The sequence below is a fragment of the Anser brachyrhynchus genome (assembly GCF_964034855.1).
Source record: "Anser brachyrhynchus genome assembly, chromosome: 7".
In the NCBI taxonomy this organism is placed as follows: domain Eukaryota; kingdom Metazoa; phylum Chordata; class Aves; order Anseriformes; family Anatidae; genus Anser; species Anser brachyrhynchus.
This window is the reverse complement of record NC_137701.1, coordinates 18,625,547-18,640,764: the sequence shown is the minus strand read 5'-3', so window position 1 is coordinate 18,640,764 and position 15,218 is coordinate 18,625,547. Positions and strand designations below refer to the sequence as shown.

The following is a 15,218-nucleotide window of genomic DNA, read 5'->3' as shown; positions in this document are numbered from 1 at the left end:
AATCTGCTGGTTTTGACACTCGCTTATGCACAGGTAAATTTTGCCCATGTCCTGCCCTCTGCAGAGCCTGGATGCTGTGAGGAGAGAGCCCAGAGACAGCGGAGTGGGCTGCAGTGGGATTTCAACACGTTTTCCTGGAAATTTGGGCAACCCAGAAGTTCAAGCTCAGGTGCTGCAAGATGGCTGCCCCTGCCTCCCAGAGAGAGGGAAGTGATGAGCCAAGATGGCGGCAGTTTGAGCAGCAGTAGAATTTTAACATGGTTTCATGGAAATTTGGGCAACCCAGAAGCACAAACGCACCCAGACTCCCATGGATACGTGTCTGTGCCCACTTCTCCTCCTTGCACAGTCTGGCCAGTTGGTGTTTTCACCAGTGCCCCCGTGTCTGCTCCCACCCCAGGGAGCACTGGGGGTGACGACAGATGCTTGCCTGAACATGAACTGGCAGTGTGCCTGGGTGGCCAAGAAGGACAACAGCATCCTGGCTTGTATCAGGAATAGTGTGGCCAGCAAGACCAGGGAGGTGATCGTTCCCCTGTACTCTGCTGTGGGTAGGCCGCACCTTGAGTACTGTGTTCAGCTTTGGGCCCCTCACTACAAGAAGGACATTGAGGCCCTGGAACATGTCCAGAGAAGGGCTCCGAAGCTGGTGAAGGGCTTGGAACACAAGTCCTGTGAGGAGCGACTGAGGGAACTGGGGTTGTTTAGTCTGGAGAAGAGGAGGCTCAGGGGAGACTTTATTGCTCTCTACAGCTACCTGAAAGGAAGTTGTGTAGATCTTGGAGTCGGCCTCTTCTCACAGATAACTAGTGATAGGATAAGAGGGAATGGCCTCAAGTTGCGCCAGGGGAGGTTTAGGTTGAAAATTAGGAGACATTTCTTCTCAGAAAGAGTAGTCAGGCATTGGGACAGGTTGCCCATGGAGGTGGTGGAGTCACCATCCCTGGAGGTGTTTAAGGAAAGGTTGGACCTGGTGCTTAGGGACATGGTTTAGTGGCTGACATTAGTAGTAGGGTGATGGTTGGAGCAGATGATCTTGGAGGTCTTTTTCATTCTTAATGATTCTATGATTCTATTTTTTATAGACTTTTACTCACCAGTTTCCAGATTAGATCCCTGCTCAACCTCAAGGGAGCAGAAAAGGGCCTGCACTGAAGGGGAGCTTGGAGAGTGCAGCTTAGGGCATGTGCTAAATCACCATAGCACCTTTGGGGATTTTCCCTCGGTGCAGCAGAAAGGCACGGTCAAGGAAGGAGAAAATCAACTCGTGTTGCACTGTTACTGCATCGTGCAAGATTCAAAGCTATGAAAAATTGCATATGCCTAAGCTTCTGCTCCAACACAGGTAATTTTGCTTTTCATGTCCTGGTAAAGGAATATGCTTTGCACTCTCTCATACTAAGAATACGCAGCCATGAAATTTGAAGATTTACAGCTGCAGCTGTAATAGTTGAAGTTTTACAGTGGTTCACTTGGATTCATTTTTTTTTTCAAAGGTGAATAGCAAAAATTGTCTGCCCCCAGGAGCAGTTCATATTTAAGCAGTTAGTCTGACTCTTGGTCATCATCTATCAGAGTTAGATGGCCAACTCTTATCAAAGAGGAGCAACAAATTGGTTCCTGAGTCATTGAGCGCTTTAGAAGCTCTCATCTTGCAAGGGCCTGTAATTTGCTTCTTTAAATTGCAGTAGCTGTTGAGCCAAAAGAATGCAAGAATCAAATGATTCTTTTCTGCACAATTCTTTACATTCAGTTGGCAATTTCAGTATTTTGTGGCGGAGGCTATGAAAGTCTACTGCCTTTGATATTTAGGTTATTTTCCTGTATCTGTTTAGATTTTGTATTTTTTTTCTGACAAAAATGTGTTTACAGTTTTATATTTCTTAGAATAAAAATACTTATGATCTAGACAAAATCACCCTATTGCTTGATCTTCCAATTAAGTGTTTGTAACATTTAAAAAGTCCCTTTGAAATCACCCTTGAAAAAATATCAAGACCTGCTGCATTTATATAAAACAGTCTGAATGCATAAAAAGTTTCATATTCCAAATACAAATTTAAGCATAAATGCAATACCTGAAAGAGACTCTGGATGCCTACCTGTGCAATTTGCTCTAGGGAACCTGTTTTGGCAGTGGGGTTGGACCCGATGATCTCTCGAGGTCCCTTCCAACCTCTACAATTCTGTGATGCTGTGAAGGAGTATACACTGCAAGTTTGCATTAAATATGTGACTGATTCTATTTCCGCAATGTAAGAGAAAATCATGATGTCTTTCATGCATGCCAAAGAGCAACATTGTAATGTAAGTCAACAGAATGGATCAAGCTGGGGATTGCAAACAGTGTATGCTGGTGGCCTGCAGTGGGTATGGAGCAGAGGTTGCAGAAAAACAACAACAACAAAAAAGAAAAAAAAAAGAAAAAAGAAAAGAAAGAAAGAAAAGAATGGTTTACTTATGTAGCAATTACTCTTAAAAACACACATCTTTAACAGCCAGGAAGCTCAAAATCTCCACAAAGTTTAGTACCAGCTCTGACCCTTATTCTGGGAGGAGATGGATTTGAGAACACTGAGTTTAACTGAGGAGTTTGCTTTGCTATCTCACCCTCCATTTCTGCAAGTCTCCAGTGTCTAATAATGTAGCTAGTCTGAATTTTAGTTTTCCGTAGGAAAAAAAAAAATGTCCTTAGGTGACAGCTCCGTGCATCACTGATGCTATCCTGGAACTCAGTTTTTCTAAATGTGGATTAGGTTCTGGCTCTGGATTCTTTTCAATAAGATCTTTATTAATCTGGCACCATTTCCTACCCAAGTATTAGGGTGGGAACTGTTCCGTTGGCAAGATTATGTCTAAGTCTATACTCAACTGCAAACTACTTAAACTGAATAATGTTGCTGTCAGTTATAGTTATGTCAGCTGCGTCACAACTAATTCAATGCTTTTGACACATACACTCATCTGTAATGTCTTATATTTGGGCTAGCTCAGCGAAGAAAGAAAAATAGGATATACAGCTTTGTTTTTCCAGCCCATGTAAACCAATGCCTACTTTACTTTTGAGGAGCCTTTGTTTTCTGAGCTTTTGCTTGATTTAGTTTGACTTTGGCATGTGCGTGGAGTCTTAGGTTTTCCTGTGTCGCTTTTAATTTTCAGGCAACATAGGTTATCTTCAGTCCTTCTCAAGGGTTTATCCATGCCTAACTAACCTTGCCGTATTCTTCTCGGTATTTTTATTCAACACAGGATAAATCACCTTTCTAGTACCTTTAAACAAAATCCCATATAAATTTCTCCTATATACTGGCAACAGATGCTGGGAATATGTAGCACCAGCCACCCTGTGCTAAAAGGCATACATACTTTTCTACAGGCTTTCATCCTGGGGTAAATGGGGAAAGATAAATATGTACCACTGATCCTTTCCCTACTGGAGATATATATAATAGCTAACAAACTGGAAAAGGTGCAATTTGTCACTATGCTATGGAAAATGTCCTGAGATTTTTCTTAAGCTGTTTTTCTCTTTTGCTTCCCCAATGAAGACATTCTCTTGAGGAAGCTGTAGAACTGACATACTTTTACTCAGTAATGGACTTTTATCTTCTTCCTTTGGCTTCTCTGTTACTGTGAATAACTTAGATTCTTGTACTGCGTTGGTTTGTGCATCACTGTCCAACTTGAACAGGCACATACTGCTTTTCTGTCAGGTAAACACTTCTATTGCCATTGGCTGTAATACTGTCTATGATTCTGCTGAAAAGTTCACCTGAATTTTTAGCTTTTTTGTCTTGTGCCTGCCCTGCTGATGGCTATGTGCACATTTCCCCTAGGCTAGCACTACGCTTGCTGCTTGCTATAATACCTACAGCTCCACATGCTGCTTCTGTCAGAGCAATCACTCCTGTAAAATTGCCTTCAAACTTGGCGTGTTTTTATTTCATGACAAATTATTATTACACATCAAAAAGATTAATTCTTGTACTGTCTCACTGAGATTTTCTGTTCCCATTCACAATCTGTAAGTCTTATCAGTAGTGGCCCACCCCAAATGACTCTGCAGCAAATTTTCACAAACTTGTTCAACAAGCAGTTTGTCACTCTGCTCACAAGGATACACAGTCCAGAGGGAGCAAGTTTGCCCTCCCAGCCTGTGCTAGGTCACACATTTTATGGAGAGAGCACCCAGCTGCCTCCAACCAGCGTGCTGAGTTGAGAAACTAAAGAGAACCCATGACATTGCACTAATAAATGAGCTTCCGGGGTTCCGGATGGGAATGTGAGGTGGTGGTTAATGCAGGAGGTGATAGAGGCCCTTAGTACACAGAGTGAATCCATCACTGATTTTTATAATGTTTTCTTCTTACGTTGCCAGTGTGAAGAACTGTAGCCCATATATTGGTCACTCCGAAGGGCGTGTATGCTTCACAGTCTATCTGTGTGGTTCCCAATTGGCCATCTTCACCTAAAGTTAAAGGTTAAGAATATCAAAAACTTCAGAGCCAGAAATAAAACCAGCTTGTCTTCCTTTTATTTGCAGATAGAAGAGAAGGAACTCCGCTCTATTTCAGTGAATTTTAATTTTGATGTCTACGTTAATAGTTAAAGTATAATGGTGCCTAGTTCATAATCTAGGTGACTGGCATCAGCTTTGCAAAATATTTTAGTATTATGGGGCTCGAGGCTGTAGAGCTACTGTAACTTGATAATAATAGAAAACAATGATACATGTGAATGTTTGGATTATAGCAATTATTTCAGAACAGTAGGGCAGAAATGGTCCTCTTCTCAGTCCTGCCAGCTTATTGAAATTGGTCGTCTTTTCTTGCTTTTCTTGTTACACAATAACTGCTATTTACATCTAATTTATTATAAGCACATGTTGAGTAATAGACCATAAAGCTTTCGGAGCTTCTATTTTCAGTTACATTGTACTGCTGCTGAATAAGAAATGCGTTTGCTGAAATTTGTTTTCAATGGTATGTTGATTAAAAGCTGCTTGAGTTTAAAATTTCCAACCATCTAAAATGAAAACCCTTCACATGCTTCATATCCCCGGCCAGCCAGAGAGTTTATTTTCCTACGGTGTATAAATAATGGATTTTGCTGTTTATATGAATCCATCATCAAACTAGGTTGAATTCTCAATTGGCAGCGTGAATTGTCTTGCAGTGAAGCTAACTAGCTGGAACTAATTTTGAAATGGGTATAGTGCATAATTATGGTAACCTAGTGTACGGAGACTGATTCACCTGAATCAGTCATATCTGACGTAAAAGAATATGAATAAAAACAACACTGAAAAAATAGTTGCCTAGTTATAAGCTGAATCCATTTTTGTTTAGTGATTTAAATCCCTTTACTTGGCAGAAAGCAAGCGTCAAAAGTGAATGTATTTCACCCTAGTTTTTCCCATGAAGGCTTTAATCATAACCATTGCCAAGAATTTACAAATAATCTTGCCTCTGGAGAGGTGGGGAAGACATCCACAGAAAAAGTATAGGCATCCAAACAAATTTAATCTTTTTAAAACTTACATGCCTGAGAATCTTTTAGGTTAGTACTGGGGTGGTTCAGAAACCCCGTGCTTAAACCATTTGCGGTTCGCCTGGTGGCAGCTGCGGTTTCCAGAAACGAAGTGTATTCCAAGCTGAGCAGCACACAGGCAGGTGACCAGCAAGGTCAGAAGATGTAGCAGAAAAAATGAAAGCAGTGTCCATGATGGGAACATTTTTGGTAGCAGGGAAGTTGCCAGGAGAAGGGTTCAGGAAGGATGAAATGACCAGGTGAAGTGTTGGAAGGAAACTGGTGAAAGGCATGGAAGGAAGTACAAAGGGGGAAATAATCTAAGGGGATTAAATACAGAGAGACTTGACAGTCGTGCTGGAGTTTGAGGATGTCTGAACTAGAGAGGGATTGGGGGAAGGGATGGAGCCTTTGAACACGAAGAAATTTATGGACCTCTGAAAGCAGAGATAAAGATAAGGCCTTTCAGAGATGGCAGAAGATGAAAGACTCACAATTAATCTAACTTTGTGAGATATATCTAGCTAAGGGAGCGGCAAGATTTAAACTTTTGTTGCTGTTGCATGACACATACTGTGGTGTTGTGTCTCCCTAGATAACACCCTGTGACTGGAAGAAGGAGGATTTCAGTTACCTGCCAGCTCTACGCCTTGCCATACTTGTATCAGTTCTCTGGAGTTAGCCAGCCTTGAGCTTCCTGACATAACCAGAGTAGTCAGGCTTTGCTATACAGTTATTATTATTTTTTTTTTCACCTTAAAAAGAAGGAAGGTGCACTGGCGTATAATATTTATCTTGACTATATCTCATCAGGAAAGCCAGCTGAGTCACGGGAAGTGCTCTGTGGATATCAGACTGCTGATTTGTTATCTTCACACAAGTGTAAGACAGGTGCTGAGAATTTCACCACAACCATCAAATAATAAAAGTACTGCTATAGCAACAGCTATTGTTTATTTCAGTTTGCTGAATGCCACAATAGCAAACAGCACAGGGAGAAACACAAATAAGAATGTAGCATCTTTACAAATACAGTCATTTCTCCTATGCCCAATTCATCTCTGTGGAGAAAGTGGACTTTCACTGGGTCCAGACCTCTGCAGTTGTGGGCACTCAGACTCTAGTGTGTGTGTTTCCTGAGGGATTTTTCAATTCTGCATTTAAAAGCCACAAGTAAAAGATCCCCGTCCCTCCACTGGCAAAATTATTCTGCAGATTATCATAATTCTTGTTTGGGAAGCGTTTCTTGATCCTCAGTGAATGCTTTGGCTTCTCAGTCACACCTCCTGACTCTTAGCTGTTCTCTGTGAATCCTGCTGAAAAATGCCTTTCCTTCACTGGTGGTCTTCTTCAAATATTTGTAGGCTGTTATCGTGTCCCCCATTAATCATTTCTTAGCTGAGCAATTTATATATTTAACTCTTCTAATCTCTCCTCATAAATCAATCCTCCTAGTCTTTGGATCATGTTGGGTGCTCTTCTCTGAACTCTCTAATTTGTCAATATCCAGAAATGCATATAATATTCCAGATGGAGCTGCACTAGCACCCATAGTAAAAGTGGCTATTTCTTCCTTTCTCAGTTATGTGATACTGTTTGCTCTCTCCAATATTGTACTGGCATTTTCACACCATATCATGTTGCCAATTCATGTCATTTAGCATGTGCTATCTCGCTTAGATCTCTTTCATCATTATTGCATCCCAGATTTCTCCTTCCTGTTATTCCCTCTCAGATGCCCTCCTAGCCTGCACTTTTTCAAAGCTGAGTCTCATTTAGTTATTTTCTTTCCATGGTTCTATCTGCTCTAGGAAATTCTCTATTATTTTCTTTGTACACTGATCTTTCTGTCTTTCATACTCGTATCTGTGAGCTTCATCAAAGTGCTGTGCACTCCCTTTTCCAGATCATTAATAAAGAAGTCAGACACAGACTGTTCCTAGCAGTCATCCACATGGTAGCCAGGAGACTTCCCACCACCTCGCTACATTGCAGCTTATTTCCTGTAATTTCGTTACTTCAACAACTTGAAAGCCACATGGAAACGACCAAGCCAATGTGAATTACTTTTTCAGCTAAGATCCTGTGAGATACAACATCATACTTTTATTAAAACTGATACACGTTTGCTGTAGTTCCCTGTCCTTGATAAAGACTCTACAGCCAAAACTCCCTGAAGCAGTGACTCTTAGGAACAGAAATTTAATTTACGAGAGTGTCTGGGTGCAATACCCTTCCTGTTGTTGAAGTTGGTAATGTTGACCCTTCCCTCTGCCCTAACTTTTTCAATTCTTTGGCTGATGCACGGTGAACATAGATGAGTTTAGCTAAGTCTTGTAAGTCCTACAGATGCAGGTTGTCCATTTTTTGGGTGCGTGTCTTTGCTCACATTTCCCTCATCTGTCCTTTATCAGTTGCAGTTTCTTTCACAGGATTCTCGTCCCATCCTCCCTCAGTGCTCCAACCATTTCATCTTTGTTTTTGGCACTGAGGAAATATCTGAAAAGGAACTTGGTGTCAGAGCCATTTCAGTTATTCCTCTCATGTGAAAGGATCTGTTCTCAGTAGGTTTTTTTTTTTTTTTTTCCTTCAAAGAATCAAAGAATACTTACAAAAGCCCTTAAAAGAGTCAAGAGCAATATCCATGAACTCTTTGGCTAACAAAAAACTTTTGCAGCATGTTTTTTCAGTTGGTTTGGGGGGTTTGAAGCTTTTGGGAAAGGGTGTCTTTTGTGTTGAGGATTCTTTTTTTAGTTGTGTTTACATTTACTTGCAACTCTTGATTGGCCAAAGAGTCAGAAGAGAAACATTTCTTTTAAATATAGTTCCACAATATATGCAAGGAAAACGAAATCTTTGTAAACAAACATTTGCACTGTAACTGGATGCCAGTCCTATTGTCCTGAAACACTGGCGTACTTAAATTGTTTGAAATAAGCATATCTGACCTGAATTTCTTATGCTAGACCTTGAAAGTGGATGAGAGTATATCTGGTTTTCCTCCATTTCATCATTTCCATGTATAATTACAGTTAGTGATCTCCAGAATAAGATGAAATTGAGTGATTTTACACTTTTTAAATTACACAACTAAAAAAATCATTAGAAACATAACCTTGGATGGCAGTAACTTCTTCAAATAATTGATGAGAGAAGAAGCAGAACATGATAGGTACCAGAAACGAGTCTTGGCTCTCAACACAAAAAGGAAGCAAGAAATGCAGTGAAAGGCCAAATTATGTCTTGTATAGCCTCTGTGATGTTTCTTTCATTTGAAAGATTTTGGCAAGTGATAAGTAATCAGCATAACTGTCTTGGGGAATAGACAGATATTACTATATCTATTATTAAAGATGGACAAACAAAAGGATGGAAGTGAGGCAAATCAACTGTGTGGCATGAATCAGACCTGTAGAGAGGTTATCATTAAAATGAATCTCTTCCTTGTTCTGTTTACCCAAGCTACTTTAACACTGAAATTAAGTATATTTCAAAAATAAAGCATACACAAGCACGAAGAAATAATTTTGCATTGTCAGGAGAAAGACATGAGATCTGATTTGACAATGCTTTTACATTTCTAATACTTGTCATTCTGAGGTGTATTGCTGGATAGACCAGGATTTTGAGATGCGGGCAGGTTCTAACAATAGCTAAGTTTCTGTTATTACAGACATTTTTTCAGCAATTAATTTGAGTGCAGGTAGGGATCACTCTTTCAGAACAGAAATTCCTGTGGAATATGCTATAATGGTTGACTGTAGTCCCTCAGATATGCTGGCTGTGCACTGTGGACCAGTTAATTGACAGAACAATTGTTCCTTCCCGCTGTATCTTGTCCTTTTTTTTGCTCTGCGGGATGCAGCTAAAGTTCAATACAGTCTATGCAAAGTCTGCAATTGATTTCAATGTGCTATGAATCTATGGTGATTATGCTGAATGGACACAAAGCAAAGCATGTTAGTCCCAAATGATATTCTGCTACAGTCTTGTGTCTTACAGAGGAATCTTGTGGAAGAAATAGATAAAAATTGCAAAAAGTACCACATTAAGAAGGCTAGTTCTCTGGCTTTCATTTGATTCTATCCTTTCAAGCAGAGGAATGCCTAATTTTATATGGCATGCAGTAAATACTGGTGTTGAAGTAGAAACAGGATCAGAAAAAGTTGTGTGTTCTTGGCTTACTTAGAGATAAGAAGGAAAGTGATGTCAACTAACAGTATTGGCTTTTGAGTGCCTACATGTAATAAATAGGCAGTTTCAGTCATGTTACTAGAAAATAGATGACTTCCTTATAGAACTATATCATAGTTGGCACTCTTTCTCTTATTATAAAGAAACAAAGGATGGATCTGGCATGAAGCCTATACTACATTTTACCTTTAATGGGGATCTCTTCAGATCTGTTTTAGGCAGACTTGTGGGTTATATTGCAGTAAGCTTCCATCTTTATTGCTTGTTATGAATGTGAGCTTTATGGAAAACAGGACTGTCAAGCTAACAGTTTTGTGCACTTATTAAAATTTAACCCCCTTTTTTTTTAAACCTGGGACTAGCTTAGTAGTCTCCGCACAGTATGCAAGCTCAAGAAGTGAAAGCACCTGAAAAGTAATGTGCATTTGGGTGACTAATGTCAAATGTGTGTGGTCTGAGGATGGAGCAGCTGACATTTACGTGTTGGCTGTTCTGTTGGCTGCCTTCACTCAAAATAGGTGTTGGATGTTCCCATTCCAGGTTGGATGTTGAACCTTGTTGCCGGCGGGTGCTGGCAGAAATGTTGCAGCCCAGCCCTCGCTCTTGGGCAGGCTGGGTGCTCGGTGCAGGAGGTGCAGCAGGACACTGGCCTGGCTCGCCCGCACAGAGGTGCCACCAAGCTGCCATAAGCCAGTGCGCTGTGGTGGGTTTGCCCCAGCTCCCCTGCTGGCTTTTGCACGGCTGAACCTGAGCGAGCTGGCTGTGTTCTTAGAAAAATCCCTCTGTTACTTGGAACGTGCTCCATGTGTTTTCTGATGTTTATTCATCGCACTGGAAAGGAATGCGGTTATATTCGCATTGGGTTCTCCCTGGTGCTCAGCCACTGCTGCCTTTCTGTCCCTGATGTTTTTTCCCTTCTTTGGGCTGAGCGCTGGCTCCTAGGCCGCACAGGCCCAGGCGCCTTGCGTGTGCTGTCACCCCTGGCAACGGCAGGGCCTCCCTGCCGGCACGCCGGGAGGGCGCTCCCTGCCGACGGGCGCACGTCGCCCGCGCCACCCGCGGTGTCCTTGACCCGGCCAGGCTTTGTTCGTTAGCGGCAATGCCGCTAATGAAGTTGTCGTGAACTTCTTCGTGGTTTACAGGATGGGAGATTTTTGGAATTGTCCATCATTGGATTTATTTTGTTTCAGTGGATTTTGCTGACATCAATAGAGACAGAATGAGGCCAGTACTGAATTCTTCTGAAAATCTGTCTTCTCAGGAGTTTGTTTTTCCCTGGTACACCAGTAAATAAATAAATCTGATGCTCCACAGTGATTTAGCTTCTTAAGAAACTCCAGCTTAGTGGTGGTCTTTGGCTTCCAGAGAAGACCTGGGTTTGCTGCTTGCGTAGCTAGGTTGGCAGAGAAGCAAAAAGGTCGGTTCATGGTCCACCCATCTAACAGCCTCACTGGGAGAAGGTCAGTCCAGGTTGGACCTGAGCGTGCCCTGGATCTGTCAATCCACTTCATCTAAAAGCGTTAATTTGTATTTTCTCTCGATATGTTTCTGCATCCAAAGTGCACTTAATAACAATGCTGGTTTCAAATAATACTTCTGATAAAGTGAAGGACTTTGAGGAAAAAAACATGGTGATGCTAGGCAAAGATGGTCAGCTATTTCTGTTCATGTCTGTGTCTTTGTAGAGACAACTCGAATTAATGGAACCCCCTGGGAGTGTTTGAACACAAAAGTTGACCCACTGAGTATTTTGCCATCTGCTTTCTTTTGGAAGAAATATTCCAGAGAAAGTTGGGAAAAAGTCATGAGTGCTTTAAAGCTAGTATTGTGATATTATTTCCTGAAGATTTATTGCCTTTTGATGGCAGTCTTTCAGCAGAAACTCACGAGTAGTTATGTTGTGAAGGAATTAGGAACTTTTGTGGTTTGTCTTTAATTTACAAATCAGCAAGAGTATATCTCTCTGAGGTGACATACAATCTTGCATAATTTACATTATACGACATGGCAGCTTTCTCCTACGTGCAAATTGCCCTCCAGGAATGTGACAAAATGGCAGTCACTCACATTTAAGTGTTGGCTTACACCACAAAATTTAGATCCAAGTCCAAAGGTTTTTTAGAGTTGCGAGTGGTCCCATCAGAAAAGAAGAGATCCAAAAGCTGAATTAAAATCAAATTTGAGTATCCTCTGTAACTTCAATTTGTTTGGTTATAGGGTTTCAGTTGGCTCATCTTGTCTTTCAGTGTAGCTTCAATTTTGATAGCCCTTTCCGTGTTCAGAATTTCTTTGTTTAGAAGCATCCTTTTGCTTGTTTAAATCCTTCCATATGACAATACAATTTTAATTTTTGTTACATTTTTAATTTTATTTTTTTTGCTTCAGGATCTGGATAGTGCGTTAAATATGCATATTTATGTTGGTTCTCTTCAACCTTAGTGCCTACAAAGTTCTTAATTAGGAGAATATTTTCCTATTCTATCCTGGGAATAGTAGAATTCTAAAATAATTCTGTAGATCTAGACTTACTGTGAGGTTTTATTTTGGAAGAGGTTATTCTCTTGGTGAAAATACAACCATCATATCAATTTAATATTCGGCCTAACTCCTTGAATCCTGTGTTTATGGCAAAGGATCAAGTCAATAAGGCTTTATGACTTTGTCACACTAGAGTCCTTTCCTCATTCAAGGAATAAATCCCAGGCTACACAGAAACCCATTATGCATTCTTGATATGTAAACCATTCCAGAATAAAATTTAATAACAGTAATGAAACTAAATCAACATGACAAATTTCAAATAATCCACTGGAACGTTTTTTTTTTTTAATCATCCAGCTGTTAAGACAAACTGAAATGGCAGAATCATGATGTGCAAAGTCCTACAGAATAATGCTATGGATTTTGCTGCTGCTGCAGCAAGAAACAACCTTTATCAAAAAAACATCTGCTGAGTTCCCTTTGCAATCACTGGCAGCTGAGACCAGTGCACAGTAAATTACTCTCCCCATTCTATCAGCCCTCTCCTTTATTTCTCTGATGCAGCATACCAATTTGTACTCCTGTGCACTGGTAGTTGTTACAATATTTGCACTGTGTCTATGCTTGCTCTTACATTTATAAATAAAGCGCTAAAAAACAACAGGGAAAAGTCCATATACTTCCAGTTTCCACCCAGGGCTCTTGCACCTTACATATATTTAAAAGGAGATTAAAACTAGATTTTAATCCAAAAAGTACCTGTCTCCAGTGCAGCTTCTGTGGTAGAGAACATAATCTAGATAATGAATATGATTGGCCAAGTTTTTGATCGGTTCAAATCAGTGTATATTTTGCACCTGGCCTGGTTTTCACTAAGCCCTTTTTTATCTATTGTTGGAAATTTTCTGAAAGCTGCAGGTCTCCATCGGTGTGTGCTACTGGAGAGCCAGCTAACAAAGGCTGTGTTAACTAACAAATCATGTCCCCAGAGCAGTGCTGGTTGCTGACATGATGGATGGTGCTGCAACATCAGGTAGGGCCCTACTTAGAAGAAAATACACACAGCCTTCAGGGGCTCGAGAGACTTCAGAAGGCCTCGCACATTGGTTGCATGTCAGGACTTCCTGTGGAGAGGAAAAGCCAATCCCAGTTTGCAGGGCCCACAGAAAAAGAGAGAAAAAAACCAACATCTTTCTAATGTGCAGTCAGATAGCTGCTAAGAATTGAGCCTGCATACATCCAGTCCTCATTTTCTCTCTCCCATGAACTCCAGTCCTACATCTGTTAATCGTAGCCCTAAATAATTCAGCAGGGAGAGGTCTGTGAAATGATCTGGGTGAAATAGAAAAATCTTTTTTTTTTGTGTGTGTGTGTTAATGTCTTCATCCAAGAAGAAGGTTGCCTACTAAATTTAATTGTGTTATGGGTGAGAACTTAGAGGTAACATAGGACCATCAGAGAGGGCTAGCACATGTGGATGGGTTTGCACTGCCAGTGGATATCACAGAGAGTATGGAGAACCCAGTCCCCATGAAAATCAAACAGTTATGCTGTAGGTAATGATCTAATAGATGAATAAATATGTAAGGTGGTGGTGGTGGAGACCCCGGCCATGTGTCCAGGCCATGCCCATCACTTAGACATGTTTCCCGTCAGCTCTCTGGCAGGTTGGCTGGGGACTACCAAAGGCAAGAGCAGCGTGGGGCCCAACTGCCAGGCTGGGTGCTACTAGTGGGTCTGCAGTGGCTCACATGCTCCTCCAAGGGGTGGCAAGCCTGCTCCTTCCTCGAGGGAAACCCTCGAGAGTTCCTTTCTGCTCGTGGAACAGACTGTTCCCCCCGTGCCTTCACCCTTCCTGTTTGCGTGCTACTTCCCTAAGTTTCATAGGTAAAAACAACTCAGTTCCTGATAGTATTTTTAATATATATGGTCTGCAACTGTAAAGGGCTATTCCCTATTTATATCATTCAGTGTTTTTTAATTACTTGATGTTCTTTCGCCTCAGTGGAGCCTTCAGCTTGTTGTGCTTGTGGAGCTATTTATATTCTGCTTTGCCTTGGGACTACTTTCAGAATCATTGGTATTCAACCTTTCCTAAGAAAAGTCTTTAAGCTCTGGAAGCAAGCAATAAAAAATAGAATGCACACAACACAACAAATAATACTAGTTGCACCAAATCCTATTAATTATTTTTAAATGTCCTTCAGCTCAATTATGGAGGAAACTATTGGCCTCTTGGCTTAGAATGAAAGCACAGAGGCTGTGTGGTCAGCTGTGGTCATAAGCGTTCCCCTGAGCTCTGATGGGAATGGAGAACAGGCTTGTGAATTCTGCCCTCACTTTGTGCAGAAGGTCAATGTATCAGAAAATAGCCAGGCGAGCAGCTAGTTTCAAGAGCTTTCATGCAGTGGTTATGAATCTTATTTTATTGTTAATGCTCCTTTTAAGTTTGACATTAATCTCCTTATTGCATTACGTACACAATGCTATGAATTATTTTTTGATGTATAAAGAAGATTAAGAACACTCCCAAACTGCCTACCCACTTCATGAAAGTATTAAGCAATGGATCCAATGTCTGACAAGACAGCAATCCTCTCCCTTTAATTTTCTCAAGGGAATAGGGAGTCACATGTAGACTGGTCCAGAGCTCTGCATGAGAAAACAATGGTGTGTTTTCTCTTAAAAACAATGAGTCACTGGAACCAAAAAGCTTTCAGAACTGTTTGATTCAGAAAATACTGGGAAATTTTTCTAATTTTTAAAGTGTGTAATTTTTTTTTTTAATGTTCAAAATAATGTTTTCCTTTGAAACTTAGGCTAATAATAGAAATAAATGGTAAAAAGGAAAATATCTTGAAATAAATGGTTTAAAATTGAAAAGTATGTGTTTGATTCATTTTCACCCATTTTGTTTTCAGTTTTATGAATTTTGATTTCTCTTATTTTTCTAGTCTTTCTCCACTTAGCTGTTCATAGTTGTACAGAATCTGAGACAAATTTCTTTGGAGCAA

The 15,218-nt window shown here is 40.6% G+C and overlaps 2 protein-coding genes across 6 annotated transcripts in view; one reads left to right on the top strand and one right to left on the bottom strand.

The window, feature by feature from the left end:
- Positions 1 to 2,084, top strand: part of LOC308198021 (uncharacterized protein) — a 79,723-nt gene extending 77,639 nt beyond the window's left edge. The window contains exon 5 of the mRNA XM_080599542.1: positions 769 to 2,084. Coding sequence (XP_080455668.1) covers positions 769 to 994 — 226 coding nt within the window. The 3' untranslated portion in view covers positions 995 to 2,084. The remainder of the gene's footprint in view (positions 1 to 768) is intronic.
- The window catches only part of LOC308198026 (uncharacterized protein), a 424,888-nt gene that overhangs the window by 110,667 nt on the left and 299,003 nt on the right, over positions 1 to 15,218 (bottom strand). The window lies entirely within an intron of this gene.